Genomic DNA, 21473 nt, shown 5'->3' with positions numbered 1-21473 from the left:
TACTCTAGTATCTAGTACTTGCTAAACTACGGTTAAATCACTAGCCAAGTATGATACTGTGTAAAAATCTAACAACTAGGATAAACAACTACACAATGCGGTCCATATGTATGGAATAATTTTAGAATTATTATGTACTATGTGAAAAAACCTGAAACAGGTCGATTTTTATTCTTAAATTGACAATTTACAGTATGAAAAGATTATCCCCATCTAGCACCCCCTAGAAAAATAGGAAAGGGAGTCGTGTGGCACCTTGTCGAAAAGGGATTTTAGTCTTTTGTTCAGCAATATAAAGATTTTTAAATTTGATGGAATCATTACAGAAAATTAATTTCTAAGATATAAAATTTTGAGAATGTCTTTATCACAAAGTTTTACGTAGAATGAAGATAATAAATTAATTTTTCAAAACGACCACCATTCCCTTATTGACAATAACTGAGGAGATTTTGGAATTCTCGTACAACATTTTGTATTACCTCAGGGGTTGTTTTGTTAATTTCTTCCGTTATAATCAGCAATATTGTCTGGTCTATTAAAATATACTTTAGAAAGAATCAGGTATTTTCGTATCTGTTCTACTAAACATTGGTTGTAGTAATAAAACAACAGCTCAAAAGGAAGTTCGCGAAATTTTCAATAATAAACACGTTTCGCAGTCGATAGTTAACAAAATTCTGAAAAAGTTTCGTGAAACTAGACATGTAAAAAGTATTGAAAAACTATGTAGAAATGCTCAATTTAATGATGAAAAAAGCTAGATTTACTACTAAAGATTGAAAATCCGCAAAAGACAACTTAAGATCTTGCTGCAGACAATGATGTGAGTAAATCTATTTTGAGAGTTTTCCATAAAGAAAAATACCACCCTTACAAAGTTCATTTGGTTCAGGAATTAAATGAGAATGATCCTGTTAGATGGCAAGAATTCTATGAATTTGCAGTTCATGAACAAAATGTTTTCTGATGAAGCAACGTTTCATTTAAACGGAACGGTTAACAAACAAAACTGTAGATATTGGAGCAGAGAAAATCCTCACTGGATGTGTGGGGCTCACACTCAATATCCTAAAAAAGTCAACGATGGCACAGTTAATGGTGAGGTTTATCTAGATTTTTTGATTAACTTCTTAGAGCCTACATTACAAAGACTATTTCCTGATGTTAATCATACAAATGATAGATGGATCGATCTATTTACTACCCACAAGACTTGACACCACCGCATTTTGCAGCTAGAAATTATTTAAACGAGGTTTTTCCAATAGGTGGATTGAAAGACGTGGAAAGATCGAGTGACCGGCTAGATCCCCGATTTGACTCCTCTCGATAATTTTTTAAGGGGTTATTTAAAATAGAAAGCATATTTTAATACAAAAGATAATATTTCTAATCAAAAAGTAAGCATAACGGAAGAAATTGACAAAATAACCCTTGAGGTCATACAAGTAGTACGAGAATTCAAAAATCGCACTCGGTTATTGTCATATTATGCAACATTATTATTTTCATTCTACGTAAAGCTTTGTGATAAAGACATTCTGAAAATTTAACATCTTAAAAATTAATTTTCTTGTTATGATTGCACCAAATTTAAAAAAAATTATATTGCTGAACAGAGGACTAAAAAATTCCTTTCCAAAAAGGTGCCACACGTTCCCGATTCTTACATGAAATTTTCGATGGGGTGCTGGAGAGGGATTATATTTTCTTACTGTAAATTGTCAATTTAAGAATAAAAATCGACCTGTACATAATAACGAAATAATTGAATTTATTCCATAAATATGTAACTAATTGTATAATTTGGATATTTAAGTGAAGTCTTCAAATAACTAAATAACTTCACTATAAAATCAAAAAAGGTTATAGAACAGTATTGATCCATGTTCTCGAATTTGTTAATTTGAACGGTTTCCGTAGGGAAATAATGGATTGTTGAACTGGTTAGCACATAAAAAAAATTTGAATTACCAAACACTACTTTATGTTTTTAACGATGGTACTTCACTATGTTACTTTTATTTCCTTTACATAAAATTTGCAATGCTTCAATAAATTCGTGTAATTATAAAGACTGCTTTTGTCTCTGCTCATATCCAAACTCAAGTGCTTTAGATAAATCACCCCTATTTCGGTCCAATCATTTTCGTAATCAAAAAGCAAGAAAGGAAATCAATGCATTTTTTGATACAAATTCAATCATTTTTGACATAAATATCTTTCTTATGTAGTTTTTCCCCCCTACACCAATTATTTCTGTAATAATATTTGATAATGACCTACTTTCCTGTTTCAATTTGATCCTTTCTTTGCATGACTATTTACAAAATCTCTTTGTCGAATTGTCTTAACACGTTGAGTCCCAATCGAAATTGATAAAGTTGCCTGGGCCCAAACTTTTGTTTTGTTATTACACTTTATATGGGGTGTGGATCTAATGGAAGATAAAGAAAAAAAATGCGAAAAAATTATGTTTTTTGTTTGCGGTCCATAGGCCCGCTTTGGGCCCGAGGGAAAGTTTACCGCTAAAACTTTCCCCAGTGCCGATAGACGTTGTACAAAAAAAGCTGAGCATAAAATTACGATCAAACAAAACGGAAAAGGATAACAATATTGTAATGGAAGGATAAGTGTGACCTCTTGATGTTTTCTACAAAGCAAGCTGATGAGACAGAAAGCATTGATAGACGATCAGGAGTGATTATAAATCCTCAAGAAGTCGACTATAACAAAGGCAAAACTTCTGTAGATCTCTCCGATCAAATGTCAAGCTACAACACTTCTTTGAGAAGGACGTTGAAGTGGTATAGGAAAATTACTATTGAGCTGCTATTTGGTACAGCAATGGTAAATGTTCTTATTCTTCACAAACGAATAACTAAAAAGGAAATATCGATTACAGACTTTCAAATTAGTATACCAAAGGAGTTACTGAAGAAAGAAACTACGGATGTTGCTGACCAAGAGATGCCAAAACAAAAAAAAACTATTGCCTAGTGAAGAAAGAAGGTCCAAGTCACAATGTGAGAAGAGCTTGTGTATGGTGTCGTGAAAAAATCCAAAGTAATAAAAGGGATTATTTTTGCAGTGTTTGTTTTGGAAAACCACATTATTGTATTCCTTGTTTTGCGGGAAAACATGAAAAATTGTAACAACAATTTATTGTTATTGTATATATTTTATAATAAAAGTTCCGATTTTTTCAATTTGTCCTTTTTTTATTCCTTAGAAACAAAATATTCCAAAAATAGGTACATTTAATGTAAAGGTAGCAAAAATTAACAATTTTAATAAACATTATTTGAATTATGATGAAGGAAACAAAAAAATATGAAAAGTAAGGTATTTTGTTTCACAATGGACTTGAAGATCATGAAAAAAAAACAAATGTATCTAGTGTGGGGTAATGTTTCAAGGACCCAGGACGGTCTAACCAAATTGTAAAACACATTTAAATGCGGTCCCTTGCCGTGGAGAAGGTTTGAAATAAAAGACATTGTGCGGTCAATAGGATCGCTCTGGGCTGTGGGGAAGTTGCAGTTGCAAGCTTGTAGAGTGCACCGAGCCTCAACTTGTTAAGCAACTAGTCCGAAAAGTCGCGCAAAGAGCTATTTGGCATCTAATCTACCGCGTATTACGCATTGCGCTAGTGTGAATGCAGCCAGTTAGCCGGTTAAATCAGCTACTTAGTTTTAGTACGCCAATATTATAAATAGGTCATACAAAGGGCCTGCAGAGTACGTTAGTGTATCCCAGATGAATAGTAATGCTGCAGCAGCTTGAATCGAAAGGTATATACGTTATTCAATTAGCCAACTTAACTGAATTCTGGCATTTCATTTGCAGTAGAAGAACTAACAATTGTCTTTTAGATAATTGATAGAAAATATATATTATTATTATTATAAATTATTAGTTTTTTAGTCTTCAATCCTTTTAGATCTCTGCAAGAGTTCAACGCTTATACATTAGCTGCTCCTTTTATAAAATGAAGTTACACTTAGCATAGTGAAAACAACGTGTTGGTTTCTCAGTACACCAGAAGCTAATTTTGTTTTCTATATTTTGTAATAAGTAGACCGAAAGTTTATAATGCAATAATTACCTGTTCGTTTGAGGTTTCTTTTAGCAATGAAATACTTGATGAACAAAGGAATGCAGCAATTCGAATTACTTCTTTTTAGGTACCAGATTGCAATGACCGCCATGAGCATGATTAAAATCTCGAAAAACCATCTTGCCCCATTTTTCCACAACGTCCGAGCACATTGGAGAGGTTCTTTCGAAAGGATCCCATTTACTAATTTCACTAACATAATTAGGCTTCATGCCTAAAATAATAATTCATTTTTTTCTTATATTGCCTTATTAATATAAATACATGAGTTTACTAGTAGATCATCGAATTGAAAATAGAATAGACTGTAATAATCATTGAACAGAAGTTCTTTGAGCAATAATAATGATAGTTATAAAATGGTGGTGAATTGAAATTCCTGATATCTTTGAGTTGATGAGGGATTTCGATGTACTAATATTATATTGTTATTACTTACACATTTTTCTCTCATCTCGAATGTCATCACATACCTTTTGACATTCTTTGTGAAATATTATACAAGAGTCCACACTGTATGGTCTATAATATGGACCCGGAGGGGATCTTGGACACGTCATGTCAACTTTTGGTTGGAATATCAGGGGAGGTTCTAAAATTTATGGTGTAATTAGAAAAAATTAAAAACATTAGTTATTCTCTGCTTACTACAAAAAGCCCTTTAAGGTAAGCATTATCTTAACTAAGCCGAAATTTCTGAAACGGTTGGCGATATTCATACTGAATATACTGTTTACACCACCACGATACCAACACTTATGATTACATTGTTTGATGCGCGTTTCGATAACTAAGTTATCGTCTTCAGAGACTGAAGGTAAACTAAAACCTAATAACTTACCTGTTTTGTACTAAATTTCCTACCAATAAAACTTCTTCCGCGAAAATTAATTCCATTGGGAAAACCTAGAATGTTTTAGTTTACCTTCAGTCACTGAAGATGATAACTTGGTTATCAAAACGCGCGTCAGACAGTGTAATTGTGAGTGTTGGTGTAGTGGTGTTGTAAACAGTGTATTCTTTAAGCATTATCTTACTAATTACTATTTAAGGAATAATTTTTAATAGAATAAAATAATTTCTTGACATAATTATGAGCTATGATAAAATAAAAAAATCAGAAAGTACTATAGGAGATCAATCCATATCTTTGGTTAGTAATTGCACTTGTTATGTAATTTCTCTTCATTTCTTCCGATCTCTTATGTTTTCTCCTCTTTTTTTTCTTTTTACCCTTCCTTCCCTTTCGTAAATTATCCTCTTCCTCTACTGACCATTTCCATCTAGGTCTTCTAAATAGTATACAAGCCACTATGGAACACTTTGACCTTTGAACGCGCGCGAATTATCACTGCTAACCACAGTCTTGTCCATAACGGATACTCAACATATTATCGGAAAGAAGTATCAAAATGTATATACGGAGCTATGTTGGACGGCGGGGTATATTGGAAAATTGATATACGAGGTGTATCACGTAACGGTTCTGAAGGTAATCAGAGCTCACTAGATGAGCCAGCAGGTCATTCAATTTGAACGTTACGGTAGAATAAATTATGCACCCACTGAATCGGAATTTTTCGGCGCAATACAGCCGGCATAAGTTATGAAATCAAACGAATTAATTGCGCAGACAGGCAGACGTCGCAAATTTATATAGTGAACCCATTATTTCCTTCTATTTTTCTAAGATGTAGCATACATTTCAGCCAATATAATAATTTTTTAAGGTTCTAGAAAACAGAATAGGTGTTGACTGCCGGGCTGTTTAGATGTAGTGGACGCTCCACTCCGATTTGGTACTAATGTTGCTTGATAAAAACGCCAAGTGATTACTGGAAACTTATTCAATGTTTAAAGCCTTTTACGGAGATGAATGTTTATTTCACACGTGAATTTTTACCGGTTCAAAAGGGACTTAAAATATTTGGTCGTCTAAGCATTTACTAAGTTCTTCGTGAGCATGACAAATATTCTATTTCCTGAATCCTTCACCAGAATCTTATTTCTGGCAATCCTACCCTTATCACAATTTTGTATCTCCTACGATCAAGTCAGCGCTGAAGGAAATAAAATTTGAAAGTGTGGAGAGTTTAAAGCAAAAGTGATTAAGGTTTTCAATCAACTGACTTCAACAATAGAAATCTCGTATGGTGCGATGTGGGGATCTTTAAGGAGAGTATATACAAGGGATTTATCGCTCGCTATTTCGACCAGTCTTTCTTTCTTGATAAAACCCATTCGTTGACGTCATCTATTTTGCCCAATCTTCTCATGTTCTCACTTCTTTCCCTGTCCTGTAGGATTTCTCCGGGTATCCTGCGTAGCACTTTAATCTCTGCTGTTTCCATCACTATTCCGATATGTTTATTTCGCCATATGGTTTCGTTCAAACATGCCGCTTTTCTTAAAGCTTCAGTTGTTTGCTCTCTTAATTCGTAATCTACGTTTCCATATCCTGAAATCTCGATTCCTAGGTATTTGAATTTCATTACTTGGAAAAGTATCTGGTCGTCTACGACTAGCTTACATCTTATCGGAGTTTTGGATGTGGTTATACACTATGTTTTGGACGTAGATATTATCATATGGAGAGATTTAGCTATGCAATTTAACACATGTAAAAGCCTTTGAAGATCATCCTCATTTTTGGCGACTAGAACAACATCGTCAGCGTAACATAATATTTTGGTCCCCTATCTGGTAGCCCCTTAACTTTCTTACTTTCTTGATTATTTCGTCCATAATGATTTTGAAAAGCAAGGAGCTTAAGGAGTCTCCCTGTCGAATCCCTTTGTGTACTGCTATTTGCTCCGTTAGCACTTCGTTTACTTTGGTTTGGACTTGTTGTCCATGTATATATTTTCAATGGTTTCTATCAAGTCATAAGGGATTTGTTTATCGTATAGTAGATGTACTACGTCTTTTAATTGTACTTGATCGAAGGCTTTTATAGATGTATAAAGCACATAAACGCTGGTCTTTTGTACTCAATTGATTTTTCTGTGATCTGCGGACGATATTCCGGATCTAAATCCCTATTTATTTTGTTTGTGATGATTTTTGTTGAAAGAGTACTACCCAGAAAATTTGCTTGTTTCTAAAGATAAATTCTGTGATCCTATTTTTCACAGCTTAATTGTAAATAGAGAAGCCCATATAGCATAGCTGAAAAATATTATTATTTTTTAAAAATCATGCAAATCTTATTTCTTTCTCATTTATTTATATTAATGATAATAGAACAGTTTTTATTATTTTCAATGTTGTAAGCTGTTCAGTTACTTCCGTACCAAGGAGCTGAAAAGCAATTACAGTACCGATTTTTATCGACCAATCAGTATTATCGTACCAATTTACTGCCGATTTCGTCAGAAATTTAATCTCACAAATTCTTATATTGTATGCATTACGAATTTTCCAGGTAAATTAAATTCCAGTTTAAGTTATCCACAATTTTATTCTTGTATACTCTATCAATAAATTAAACATAACTCTGTGTGAATAGATAATTTTTATGACTTGTGTCTCCTTAATGCACATTCTGGATGATTAGTAGATATACTTCTTCGATCTTCTGACAGGATCATGTAATCCGTCTCTTATTATCAAGGTACCAAGTCTAGAAACTGTGTCCATATATTCAGTATATCCTGGAGTTACTGTGAATGTTCCTCCCTTACATGCTCCAACTGAAAAATTAATAATATTGAATTTCAGTCAAAAAGTGATGGTGAGCCAACTACGGATCGTATATTGTGAAATTTCCAAACTATAGAGAAAAATAAAGACAAATTGTACAAGAAAATAAAAACGTAATCAAGAAATTTATAGTTCGAATCGAAAAATATAAGATGTTAATTATAAGAATTGTGGCTTTGGAGTAAATGGTAAAACTGGGTTATTTCATCCACATATTATGTCAAAGAAAAGATTAATTTTGGTTCCAACATGAAGTCGACAGTTCGTTTAGTTTCTGTTAAATATCTTAACGATAAGATAAGATAAGAAAACGATCCACATAATCAATGCAATTAGTGGAATAAATAGATGAAACCGTTAACTGTACTAGAACAGCCTCGAGAGTGGTGTCTTGAACAATACTGTATAGAAAAAGAACAATGGAAATATAACAAAGCATGAACTTCCTTTTTTATTTTGGTTGCAGCCCTCAACTTAATTCCCAACTGTTGGAGTTGAGTTGAATTTGTACGATTATTATGTTTTTCTATATGGGTCGGCGTAAGTAAGGTAACAAATTTGCATTAAGAGAAAAAACTCCAACCTTAAAATGAATTTATTGAAAGAAATTACAAAAGGGATTCGCAAAAGGTTTAGTGTAAGTGTTCAAATTGATGCCAATCTTGATCAATGCATTTACGGCAACGTTTCTCAATGGAGAGGTAGGTCCGGCGAAACATGTCAAGCTGTCAGTGAAAAGTTTCAAATTCTTCCTCAATTGCAGTTCGGAGGCCGGAAAGGGTGCGTGTTACTCCCTCTTGCAGAAACACGGTTCTTGAGACGGTCCCACAGGAAGAAATTATAGGGTGTTCGGTCACATCATCATGCGGGCCACTCGTCGGCTCATCCATAAAGTAACCCAGCACATATAATGCGTAGTACGACGAAGCTCCGTCCTGCACGAAATTACGGATGGTCGTTTGGATCGTTTTATATTTCCCTACGTAAATTTTAGAAAATTTCCAGATATCTTTGGTTCGGCCATGACCCTCAAAAAAGTACGAAACCACGAGACCCACATGGTTATCTGCCCCCCACACACACACACTTCAGGCAGATTTAATTCTTTTTCAAGGAAGACGTAAGGATTCTGTTAGTTCCGGTACATGCAGTTATGCCGGTTGACCGTACCGTTCAGCTTAAAGGCTGCTTCATCCGACCACAAAATACATGCTGGAGCTGCGGATTTTCCTGCATCCGAGGTACCACATGCATAATTCAAATCTACGATCGAAATCATCATCGTGAAGTGCGTGGAGGAGACGCGGACGGTAAGTTAAACAGGGCATGCTTTTCAGCATTCGTCGTAAAGAATGATCGGATATTAGAAGTTCTCTCGATCACCGCACTGTAAATTGGTTTGGCTGCTCAACTGACGCTAGCGCCACTGTTTACATATTTTCGTTAGTTGTTGTCGGTCGTCCAGAACTCGGTGCGTCGGTAACAGAGTCCGTTTTTAAGAATTTCTGGTATGTCCGTCCTTTACACTGTTGAACGATTTGGTAGCGATGAGTCCGGAAACTTTTCTTAATATTCAGTAACATAGTTTCGTAATCCGCGTTCGTATGCAACTACGACTTAACAAAAAAACCCTCGTTATTCATTCTATATGACATAACTGCCTGAAGCACGAACAAGCTTCGTTTTAATCTTTTCCTACAGCATTGCCAGATTTATGAGCGTTGCCGATTTTTCGAGACCGTTGCCTGACTTATGTCGACCTTTGTAAAGCAACTGCTTTAGTTTTGTCATGAAAATGAGTAATCACATTAGAAGTGAAGATTCAACTTTTGGAAAATCTGATGAAAAAACCTCCGCAAATTGTAGTTGGCATATAAAGATGATTGTATGTTATAATACGCGAGTTTGATTCAGCGAAGTGATTTTAAAAGAAGCGTTAATCAGTTGACGATCAGATTTGATCGACGCTTAACCATCTACACATTGTTTGAGGAGTTAGATATCTGTAATAGGTTACACGAAGATTCAAATATGCGCAAGTCTTGCGCAAAAATAATGCAAAACGTTTTGTCACTCCCTCATTGATGTAAAATGACCAAAAACGAACACGAAAAGCTATCCCGAAGGTTTTGTTTTGCAAATCTATGGTAGAAGCTTGATGACCCAAATAATCACTGGAGATAAGAACGGGATATTTGCGCTTCGCCCTGAGACCAGTGAACAAAATTTGCAGTGGGTGGAAATGAATGGGGAGCTAAGTCGTGACTGAAACTAGTATTAATCGTCCAATACTGATGTAATCTTCTTCTTCCTATTCCATTTTAGGCAGATTGTCTGTTCATTCTTCGCAGCATGCCTATTGTCTAAATTGATGGTAAGATTATCACTACATCTTTTTCGTGGCCTTCCCATACTTCTTCTCCCCAGTGGTGAGTTGTCTCATGCTATCCTTACTATTCTTTCCTCGCTCATTCTACTTATGTGTTCGTCCCATTGGCGCTTTCTGCTCAGTACCCATTCGTTAATATTTTCCACTCTGCATTTTTGTCTTATGTCGTCGCTATGTTCCCTGTCTATGAGCGTTTTTCCAATAATTTTTCGTAGGACTTTTTTTTCGCTTGTTTTCAGGAGCCTTTTTGTTTTTGCTGATCAGGCCGAGTTTCTGCTGTGTGCGTCATTATGGGTCTGATTACAGTTTTGTAGGTTCTTGACTTGGCCTCAATACTTATGTATTTGTTTTTCCATATAGTGTCGTTCAGACATCCGGCTGCTCTTGTTGCTTTTATTGTTTGCTGCCTTACCTCTGTCTCAATATCACCATATCCGGATAGTTCTATATCCAGATATTTGAATTTCATTTCTTGCTGGATTATTTTCTCGTCTACGAGCAGCCTGCATCTAAGAGGTATTTTTGATGTTGTCATGCTTTTTGTTTTGGGGCAGAAACTCATGTAATCGTTTATCGTAAATATTCTCCTATCGACAAAACATTGAATAATTCTGTTATAGTCCTAATGGTTATGCTCAGGGCATATGCTTCCTGTTAAAACAACTAAAAGTGGTGGAATAAAAGACGTCGTCAAGGAAGCTATGGTTCAAAACATGTTAACTTCAGACCTTTACCAAGGATACTTTTATCCATCGAGGAAACGTTGGAATCGTTATGTAGAGTAAAATGAGAATAATTATGTAAAAAACTTTTGTTGTTTCAATAGATAAATTCTCAGATCCTATTTTCCATAACTTAATTGTAAAGACCTAGCCTATATAGCACTTATGGTAGTAATGCATTATAAACAATAAACCTTGTTTGCTTGTGAATCACGTGATATATTGCGAGAGCAGGATTAATCAGAAAAGATTCCTGTACTTATTTTGAGAAAAAAATCAGGATATTATATATTCTTGGATTTCTCGATAGAGGATGGGATTAATATGAATGTAGCTCTGGAGTACATGAGAAAGGAGGCTGTCATATATACAAATCCTCAAATAATATATGGCACCAACTGAGTAATTTTGTTTATAATAAACATCATAATACTCTAATACCCTTGTAGCCAGACACTTCACAATGAAATTTTCATCTTTGATTAAAATATGATAATCACACATAAACTGATGTTGGACGAAGTAACGAAAAAAGAACAGGCTGAAGAGGCACAAAAGAGTAAAATAATTGTTCACTTATATAATGTTGATAAGGCAAAAAATAAAAGTTTCACATCACCAGTTTGAGAAAAAAATTTAGGTAGATAATATAAATGTTTCAGTTCGGAATAATTATATGTAGTTGTATATCAAGTTACTATACGCTAAATAAAATTGTAGTACTAACGAATTTGCTTAGAATCATCTCTAACATGTCCTCCAGATCCACGTCCTCCGGGACCACGTGTTTTGAATTGTTCGTTAGTGAAAGCAGAACATTTTTTGTACACTTTCATTTTCTGAATAGGTCTACAAATATCTCCTGGAAGTCTTGTTGGTTCTGGACACGGAGCCAATCCCTCAACTCCAGCGGCTCTTATTAATTCGTCGTAGGGAGCGTTAGGGTATTCCTCTGAAAGAAAACAAATAAGTATGTTTGAATTAAAATGATTATAAATTCCTTACCAGGTGATTTTTTTACAAAAAGCACTTTAACATAGCATATGAATTATGGTATTGAACCATATTTTGGAAATATCATTCTTATTCATTTTTCTACCGTTATATACTGATTAATGTTTTTCTGATAAAAAGTAACGAAAAACAGTGTAAGCCTTAATTAAAATTGCAAAAATATTATAGAAACAAAATGACACGAGAGTAGTAAGTAATGAAGAGATTGTATTGTTACGAGCAAGCCCATGATGTAGGCCCTAAAACTGATCCAGTCCAGTTATAATGGTTAATTCGCGGCGCGTTTGATATCCTTTTTATAAAAAGTTGTTTATGTTATTTTTTTTTAGAATTAATCTCTAGGAAGGTCTTTAATTCATTTGTTTTGTTTGTTTATTTTTTAGACTTTTTGAGAAATTTGATCTGGATATATAAAAGTGTGTGTTAAGCGGAGTTGGTTAGTTTATAATTAAAATTAAAAATGAACGGAACAACATAGAAAAGTAACCGGTGAATCTAAATCAGTTTTATAAGTTAGTTAAGTATTAATGATGAGTTAATTATTATATAGGTTAGTTAAGTCTACTGTAATAGTGTAAGTGTTTAAATAAATTAAATAAGTAAGAGACAGTATACATAAATAAATCACACCGGTAGAAGTAGTAGAGGGTTTACAAGGTCAATACAAAAAGATCGAATCAAAACGGAAGTATTTGAATAGTCCTGATATGTTTTGTCATATTTGTGATTATTTTACAGCAGCGAAACAGAGAAGTGACATTAATAACAGAGAAGTGATGTTAATGGGTTAGTGAAGAACCTATATTTGGCCTATTTCAACTTAATACTTGGAGATCAAGATAAACCATGTGCTCCATACAAAGTGTGTCCCTATGGTATGGCGAGAATCGCAGAATCACGTGAACGAAGGCTATTTTTGTATGATCAAGACCTGTGGATACAGTTCTAAAAATAAAAAAAACGTTGTTTACTACAGCATTTCCTCAGCAATACGACCTGTGCCACATGGTCCAGATTTACCGATTCCATCCCCAACTGACATTTTGATTGATGTACCAGCTGAATATGAGAGCGAGGATGAATTTACTCTCGGAAGATGCAATTAACCACAGCTGTTTACCTAAGCGGAACTGAATGATTTGGTTACAGATTTAAGCCAATCGAAAGAGAAATCTGAAGTTCTAAGCTTAAAACTGGATTCCAAAAAATTTCTAGCCCCAGGGATATTCTCTACATGATATCGCTATAGAGAACGAGATTTATTACCTTTCTTTAAAGGAAAAAATTCAATGGTGCTGTGTTGTGACATTCCTGATCCAATGAATCACTTGCGAAACGTCTGGTAACTTTTTATTTCTCTCAAAAAAGTTTTAAAGGAGTTCTTCTACATAATGACATTAAATACGCTTCACTTAAAGGAAACATATGAAAATGTAGGAACCCCATTGGGCAACATCAAATATGCGGCGCACCAAAGGCTTTTGTGTGGTGATTTGAAAATAATATTAAAATTAATCAAACATTCAACCTTTGTAAAATATTCATTTTCAATCATAAATTTCTGTACACGTAAACTAATATTGAAAACAAAATTTGTGTTGTTGATATGTGAAAAAACGTGTTTTTCTACATAAAATGCATATCATTGTTGAGTGAAATTAGATTATGAGATTGAAAGCTGATATAGAATCAGCATAAGAAACATTTCATTGACAGCTATTTTCATTGAATCATCTGTAAAAATAATTTGGATGGTGATGTAATGGAAAAGTACTTTAGCTTACGTAAGAAGAAGAAATTACAATGTACTCAAACTCATACTCACTACAAACATTGATTTTATGATGATTCTTCGTGGCGAAAATAATTGAGCTTTCTTAAATTATGTTAAATTTTGTCCAAAAAATGAGATGATAGATATATTTTAGGTTCATTCATAGTAACATCTTATTTTCTAATATATAACTAGAGGTGTCTGTCATTATTTAAGCCAATTATTGTTTTTTAACAGTTAAATGATCAAGATATTGTAGTAATTATGTAATAATACAGATAATAAGATCATAATTTTAATCTACCTAAATGCAATTTGATTGAATGCTTTACTTCGCCATAACCTTTACCGATATCAATGGTTTTTATTTAGTTATGACAGTATTGATAAGGAAAGAAAACTCAGAAAAGCTCGTTTTCAACTTACGTTTATGACAGTAATCCACTTGGTAACTGCTAGAAAGTCTGTCTTTATTTATTCTAGCTATAAGATCATCTGGAGGAGCCGTTCTTAGACATTCGTAAATGAAAGGATACTTTTCTTGTAACTATAAAAAATCATATGTTTATTGATGTTAAACTCATGCATTATAAATTAATTGTAAGGTGAAATATGGTTGGTATACAGATTTCGAGCAAAAAAAAAACAGATTTACATCAAGCAACTACAAATGAAAAAATTACCAAGCTGTAGACATCAAAATACAAACTTTTGTTGAGACAGTTTGTATTTAATTCAATTATTGTAATGAAATCAGTTCAAAGATGTAGGAGGGCATGCGAAAAAATATACAGATCTTTTACATTTTTATATACCTCGTACTTAAGTAATCGATCTCTTCAAGACCCAGACGGAAATTACATAGATAAGTTCCTCAAAATAATGAATAGCAGTTTCCATGTATTTAAATAACTGATCTTTCAAAATATTTCAACTATTAAGACTCAAGAAGAATATATTATTCGAATGCGTGCACCGAGCGCCCGTGAGCCGAGTTCACGGTGGTTCGAGCGCACAGATTATATAGTAGGGTGTATCGAGAGCACATTTGCAGGTATCTTCAATCCCTGTATTTAGCTATAAATGTTTATTACCGTAAATAAAAAAAGAAAAATTATAAAAGAGTCAAAGTAACAAAGAGTAAATACTTTCTCATCAATGCGATTATAGTCATAGTCTCCTAACCTAATCTAATCTAACCTAACCTAACTATTCTTTAATCAAAAGGCTTCTACGTGGAAAATTCAAAATACCTAATATCTATCAATATTTGTTTAATATTACATATAATATTTGCTCATTTTGGAAAATCTTAGATGTTGCTGATGATTTTTCGATTTGCCATAATGATAATAATTATTGAAAAGTTCGTATGTTTGCCCATCTCTAGGACTCACTTCGGTAGATCAAATTTTCTTGTGCGCTCGTTGAACGATCTTTCGGATTACCATATTATTCGAAAGTTGGAATAATTAATCTTACCTTTGCCATGAATACATTCGGTTGATTGAATCTGCTGACTTCGGATTCGGGAGCAGATGATACTTTTGCTGTGAAAACTTTTGGCTCCAGTAATGGGCCCATTGGTCCAAGACGACTCCATTCTTCATCTCCAAGAGCGGCAGGACCAATTAAAGTTCTCTGTTGACTCGTGGGAGGAACAGCAGGGAGACAGTGACATTTACAAGTTTGACTTCTATATTCTGGACTGTAAATATGTTCAGGCTCGGGTCTAAAAAATAATTTCATTAGCTGATTTTTTTGGAAACAAAACTATTAAAATTGATTTATTTAAAATTTTATCTAGTTTCTGAGAAAATTTCCATTCAATGTTCCAATGTGCGATGAACATCTATATTCTGAGCCCTAGATTTGAAAAATTTATCCAGGAGGCAAATACACATGGATGTTTATAAATTCAAAAGATATTGAGTATGGAACTGACTGATTCGAATGTCCAAAATGCAACTGGTACTCTTTGAACTATTTGTTTGAAAATTTTCCATTATTTCACGGTCTACACTCCACAAAAGGAATTGGGAAAAATGGAATCAAAATCATAGAATAAAACTACTAAGGCATCTCAGTTTTTTAAGAAATATGTTCGAAAGAAAAATATCAAGGAGGAGTCCAAGAAAATCATATTTTCAGGGTTTTAGAAGAAGATGACTGCATGCTAATATTTTTCATCCATGATATTTTTGATATATATCAAGCGTTAATAAGGTCCTTCTGATATCAGCCAGGGATTATCAGCAAAGGTACCACCTTGGTCATATTGGTTAGAAACGTTTACTTTATGTTTGTATTCGTGTATCGTGAAAAGTACCTGAGTCCTAATGTTTTAACGTAGGGCCACAAATAATCTTTTCTGTAGGTAGTTACAAATTGTCCCATAACCATTTTGAAATTCTTTATCAAATGATTTAGAAAATACACTGAATTTTGATATAGTTGAAAAAAACTATTCAGTAGAGATTATCACACTAATTATGACATATTATATTATCGTTGTCAATGAGAAGTCAACCATAACCGCAATTTGATAATGTAATAATTATTCGTTATTTATTGGTCGAAAAGCGAATACATGAAACAAATTTTAACAACTCCTGTTAGTAACCGGGAATCATTGGCTATTGAAAATATCAGTAATGAATAAATTTGTCTCTTCCCTATAATGTGAACAACGCATTTTGATACTGTTCTGAAAGATGTAAGTAAAAATTACTAAAAAGATATCGATACCCCTTGTCGCCGGGTTTGTTGTCAACTTTGCACCCTCTGGCGGTAATAATTTATGCCATATATAAAGTTTATTTTATTCACGTGAAGAATAGACGAACATTATAAATTTATTAGTAGGCAATATGGCGTTGAAATTTACTGGAAAATAATTAATCAAAACAACTTTATGTATATTACTATCCTTACTGCCAACTACGAAATATTAAACTTTTAAAAAAAGATTTTTGTTACATAAAGAAACCAAGAAATAATTCATAAAACTTTTTTAAAGCCTAATTTTTTACACCTTTTGGCAATCGCTTTGTATTTTTATTAGTGTTAATAGTGATAAAATAAGAGTAAATCAAATTCTGAAAATCTCCTTGTCATTCAAGGTTTTAAGGCAATAATGAGGAGCCGGCAAGATACTATCATCAAAACTTGTGTAATGATGAAAGGTTCGTTCCAACCCAAACAAAAAACCGTCCTGTTGGTTTTTCCCAACACGTGCACCGGGTATATCGGAGAGGATCAAGTTAATTGTATGCTATTAGAACATTGAGAAGGTTATAAAAGAAAGGTACCTTAGAATTCCCAAAAGGAGACAACTTGGAATTCCCGGGGTCGAAGGATATTTGTTTCATTGAGGAAGTTGTTGAGAGAAACAAGTACCTCAAACGTACTTGCTCAACAATATAAAAAAATGTTTTGATAGTTGTTTATTAGAAACTAAATTTAAATTAAATAACGATGTAAGAATATTATACACCAACACTCTTCAGAGACTGAACGGTTTACCTAGTCGCTGAAGTGAATCAAAATCAATCAAAATAGAATATTGGAAATAAAGAATACATAGAAGTCAGGGTTTTAAGTTTGGGAAGAATTTGAAGTGTTTAACGATTTCAAAATTGAAATCAAAATTGTGTCGAGAGATTATGGATTGATTAACAAACAAATAAGGAAGCAACGTTAAGAAAAAATTAATTACAATTGATAAATTTTTTTTATGTCTATGGTTTTGTCGATACATTCTCCATAAATCAGCCTTTCAGACTTGGAAATTGAAGCGAAAACAACCAATGAAGACCTAGTAGGTTTGTAATAGCCAAAAATATTCCTCAAGGGATTGTTCATTGAATTTTTTCATATTTTTGTAAGTTCAAATGCTGTGAATTTAGTTAATTTTAAAAAGATTATTACCATTTCTTAGTTGCTGAAATAAATTATAAACATCCTGTATGATGAGTATTTTGTTTGATTTTTTGTTCACCTGTAAATTTCAGTCCTAAAAATATTTGTAGTATAAAAAGAACTAACTGAATGTTATGTTAGCCAGCAGTTCAAGTTGAATTAGTATATCGATGTTGGCTGACGTCATTAACTTATAATATGCAACTCAAGACGTATTTATAGAACCAATATGTGTACAAAAGAGAATAAATGTTATTTTTAGAAATACATGGTCCAACTGGCCGACTGCTACTTGTTTCCTGACTTTCCTGTAATAATATACATATAAATGTACATATATTAATGTATATCACTGCTATCGATCAATTCTCTATCAAATTGCAAAAATAATATTTGCGTTGGCCAGAATTTATGAATAAATATTGAATTATTCTAATAAATTTATATTTTTGCTCTAGTTTTGGGATGTGAGCAAATAGAGATAGAGAAAAATAAATGTTCCATATCGTCTTCAAAGAGTATTCATGCTTTTCGAAAATTATGTACTGGGTTTTTTATTATATACTGAAATTCACATAAAAATATTTATAACAAGAGTTGCACAACATAAACCTAATTTTTTCAAAATTATATCAATCAAAGAGAAATGTATACAGAATGGCCAACATATCACTAATGTTTTCACAACTACATTATTTTAAAGTTTTTAATATACATGAATACAAAAATATTTGCGTTAATTTATTCAAGTCTTTCTATAGAAATTTGTATGTATTGTAAAATGTATTTTACAATATACAGAAAGAGTAAACGAAAACTTTATACTTTTCTTGATGCAAAGATTATTCTGCTTTGGCATTGTAGATTCCATTTTTGTCACATTTTGTTTATTTACGAAGAGTAAGTTGGACTCATGCAAGACAATGTCAAAAGAGCCCATTAGATGCAAAGTTCAACTAGAAGGTCGATTAATATAAAAGAGGATGAGTTTCAAATTCCTTGGAATTAATATAACAAGTCATAGAGATGTAGAAGACGATGTTAAAAGACAAGTAGCCAAATTAAAGGTCACAGGATGTCTTCAAAATGTAGCGAAACAAACATCTAAGACAAGAAACAAAGACACGAATTTACAATCAGACCTATGAAGATCAAAAACAAGGCCAGAAATATCACTAACGAAATAACTCTTAGAGCACGTAAATGGAATTTATCAGGCGGATATGCATTTTATATACTTTTCTTGACATTTCCGGCAACCTCAGCAGCTTCTGTATTTTCTGGTGGCGTTAAAAATAAGACACTTATATTTACATATATTTCAATATATAAACTTTTGCACAAACCATGGTACGTGAAGAAACAGATATACGTCAACCACAATGTTAATGTTCCATGCCTTTCGAATTTGGTCTAGGAAAATTTAATTTCTCAATTTTTTTATGTGTACAGACCTAAATTGAAAATATTTAGTAGTTTTTCACTTTGTAAAATTATAAAATCCGATTTTTTGTAATAAAACAATAATATATAGCAAAATCAAGAGAACATCTGACAGCAGTGATTACTGATTCATCAATCACTGCCGTGATTAATGGGTACTATTTAGGTCGAGCAATCAGATGTATAATGGGTACATTATACAACAGTTGTGGATAAATATACGAAATTATAATATTGTAAAAAATAAGAGCCATAATTGGTTAATTTCTCATTCTCATCATCATCATCATTTATTGTAAATAATAATTATTCTCTAGCCTGTTATATTAGTTAACTGATTTTGCGTCAAATAATAAAAATACCGTGTTATTGAAACGGTTTTCCAAATACTCTTTGTGTCGAGATTACTTAGAACAAGGTGAAACCTTCGATAAACAGTTTCGGGAATTAACTGTTGATGTATTTCTTATCTGTACCTCTGAAAATATCATGGTTAGTTTATACAATAATTGATAAATTGAAAAGTTTTATATACAGAGTTTTGTAAACTTAATTAAAATTGTATATTTGGTTACTGAACAATCAATATGGTAAGTTCTCAACTTTCTATTCTATTTAGTGTATAATACAAAAAAAAAATCAACATTTTAATTATATATTATTAGATACTATTAATTAGAATATTTATTGAAATTTAATGCATGCTGTTATGTAAGATATTTGTTTCAAACTGAATTTTCCCAGTTGAAATCATGTTATTCTTCTACAGATTGTGTTAGAATTTTTGAAAAGATCAAATTTCATTTATTTATTATTTCTTATTAAGTAACCTATAATAAATCGAAATTCAATGCATTTTATTATATATTGTAATGTTTTTAGAATTCTCCAAACTTCTAGAACATAAAGGAACAAAACAGATTCAGTTAGAAACTTTGAAAATGTTAAATTTCAACCATTTATTATTCCTTATCAAGTACAATATAATAATTTGAGATTCAATGCATTTAATTACATATTGTAATGTTCTTCGTATTTATTTACACGTTTTCTCTTCGTGGGGTGAATTAATAGACACTGTCTTTTAAGTTCTTAATTTATTTAAATAGAATACTCTACGCTAACTTATAATAGTTCACTTATCACTATCACTTAACTAATTTATTTAAATTCTCCAAGTATTTTGTTAATTTGTTTTATTCACGACGACTATTTATTATAAACTAACTCAACTTCGCTAAATAAATTTATTTATATACCCCAAATAGAATTCCTCAAAGTTTTAGAACATAAAGAAACAAAACAAATAAATAAATAGATCTTCCTAGAAATTACTCAAATGAAGCGATGTAAATAAACCGCATGCTATAAAAACTTGAGATTAAACGAATTCCGCAATTTATAAAAAATATGCACACTCTAGGGACCCATTTTGCTGATTTGTTTCTAGCTATATGATATTTGGATCAAACTGGATTTCCTCATTTGAAATCATGTCATTTTTCAACAGATTGTGCGAGAACTTTTGAAAAGCTTGAATTTTAACGATTTATTATTTATATTGAGTATAATATAATACTGACTAGCCTGTTCATTAAAATTGATTACGATGAATTACAAAGCTCTACAAATTATTGTAGTTGTCCTGCTATGATTATTTAGAAAAATAAAATTTGGAACAAATTAGTGCTGGTAGTCGAAAATTTACTCAGTACCATAAAGCACCAAAGAAAAAAGAAATTTTGTAAAATATGCCTACAAACTCCCAGATTTGAGGAGCAAATATACGTATTGAGTGCGGAACTAAGGGAATGCCTCCACCAGGATTTAATAGACATGGAGAAAAGGTATAGGATCGGTGGGATCGTCACAAGATGATATTTCCCTGCTGATCTTCAAAGAGACATTGCCCGCTGAGTTATTATGAATGGAAAGCTAAGGATAAGAGTCTGATTGTTTTCAAAAATTTCTTTTCTCTTTACTTTGATGTATACTAATTTTTCAAAAAAACAACTTGTATTATGAACATATTTATCATTTCTTTACATGTTTATTATTTAATTCATAATGAAAATAAAGACTCCATAAAAAGATACCAATAGCTGGTTTCATAATACATTTAAAGGAAGCTTCAAATTTAAAGTTACGATTAAACAAAGTTACGCTTTTCATAATTGCCAGTGAGCATAATTGTTTTTTTAATTTGAACTTTAAGGTAAAGCTGGAAATGTTTCATTTCAGCAAATTGAAATCTTCTTTAGCGACAAACAATGCAAACATAGGCTATTTTTGGATTCTAAAGTGATCAAGGCGTGTCTAAGTTTTAAATAATAAAAGGTTTATGGCACAATGGCTACATATCGTGTTACTTTAAGTTAAAACTCA

At 32.5% G+C, this 21473-nt stretch overlaps 1 protein-coding gene across 2 annotated transcripts in view; it reads right to left on the bottom strand.

Moving 5' to 3' along the window:
• Positions 1-7563: 7563 nt before the first annotated feature.
• The window catches only part of LOC130895613 (uncharacterized), a 32576-nt gene continuing 18666 nt past the window's right edge, over positions 7564-21473 (bottom strand). Inside the window, exons 1-5 of one of the 2 annotated variants that reach the window (XM_057803017.1) lie at positions 16054-16254; positions 15207-15456; positions 14151-14271; positions 11664-11888; positions 7564-7815 (exon numbers count right to left, since the gene is read on the bottom strand). In XM_057803017.1, coding sequence (XP_057659000.1) covers positions 7676-7815; positions 11664-11888; positions 14151-14271; positions 15207-15456; positions 16054-16127 — 810 coding nt within the window. In that variant the 5' untranslated portion in view covers positions 16128-16254 and the 3' untranslated portion in view covers positions 7564-7675. Of the gene's footprint in view, positions 7816-11663; positions 11889-14150; positions 14272-15206; positions 15457-16053; positions 16255-21473 lie in introns of those variants that run through there. The other variant, XM_057803018.1, reaches the window with a different exon arrangement.

Source organism: Diorhabda carinulata, chromosome 6 (genome assembly GCF_026250575.1).
Source record: "Diorhabda carinulata isolate Delta chromosome 6, icDioCari1.1, whole genome shotgun sequence".
Taxonomy (NCBI): Eukaryota; Metazoa; Arthropoda; class Insecta; order Coleoptera; family Chrysomelidae; genus Diorhabda; species Diorhabda carinulata.
The sequence above is the reverse complement of the archived record's forward strand: the minus strand, read 5'-3'. Positions and strand labels throughout refer to the sequence as shown.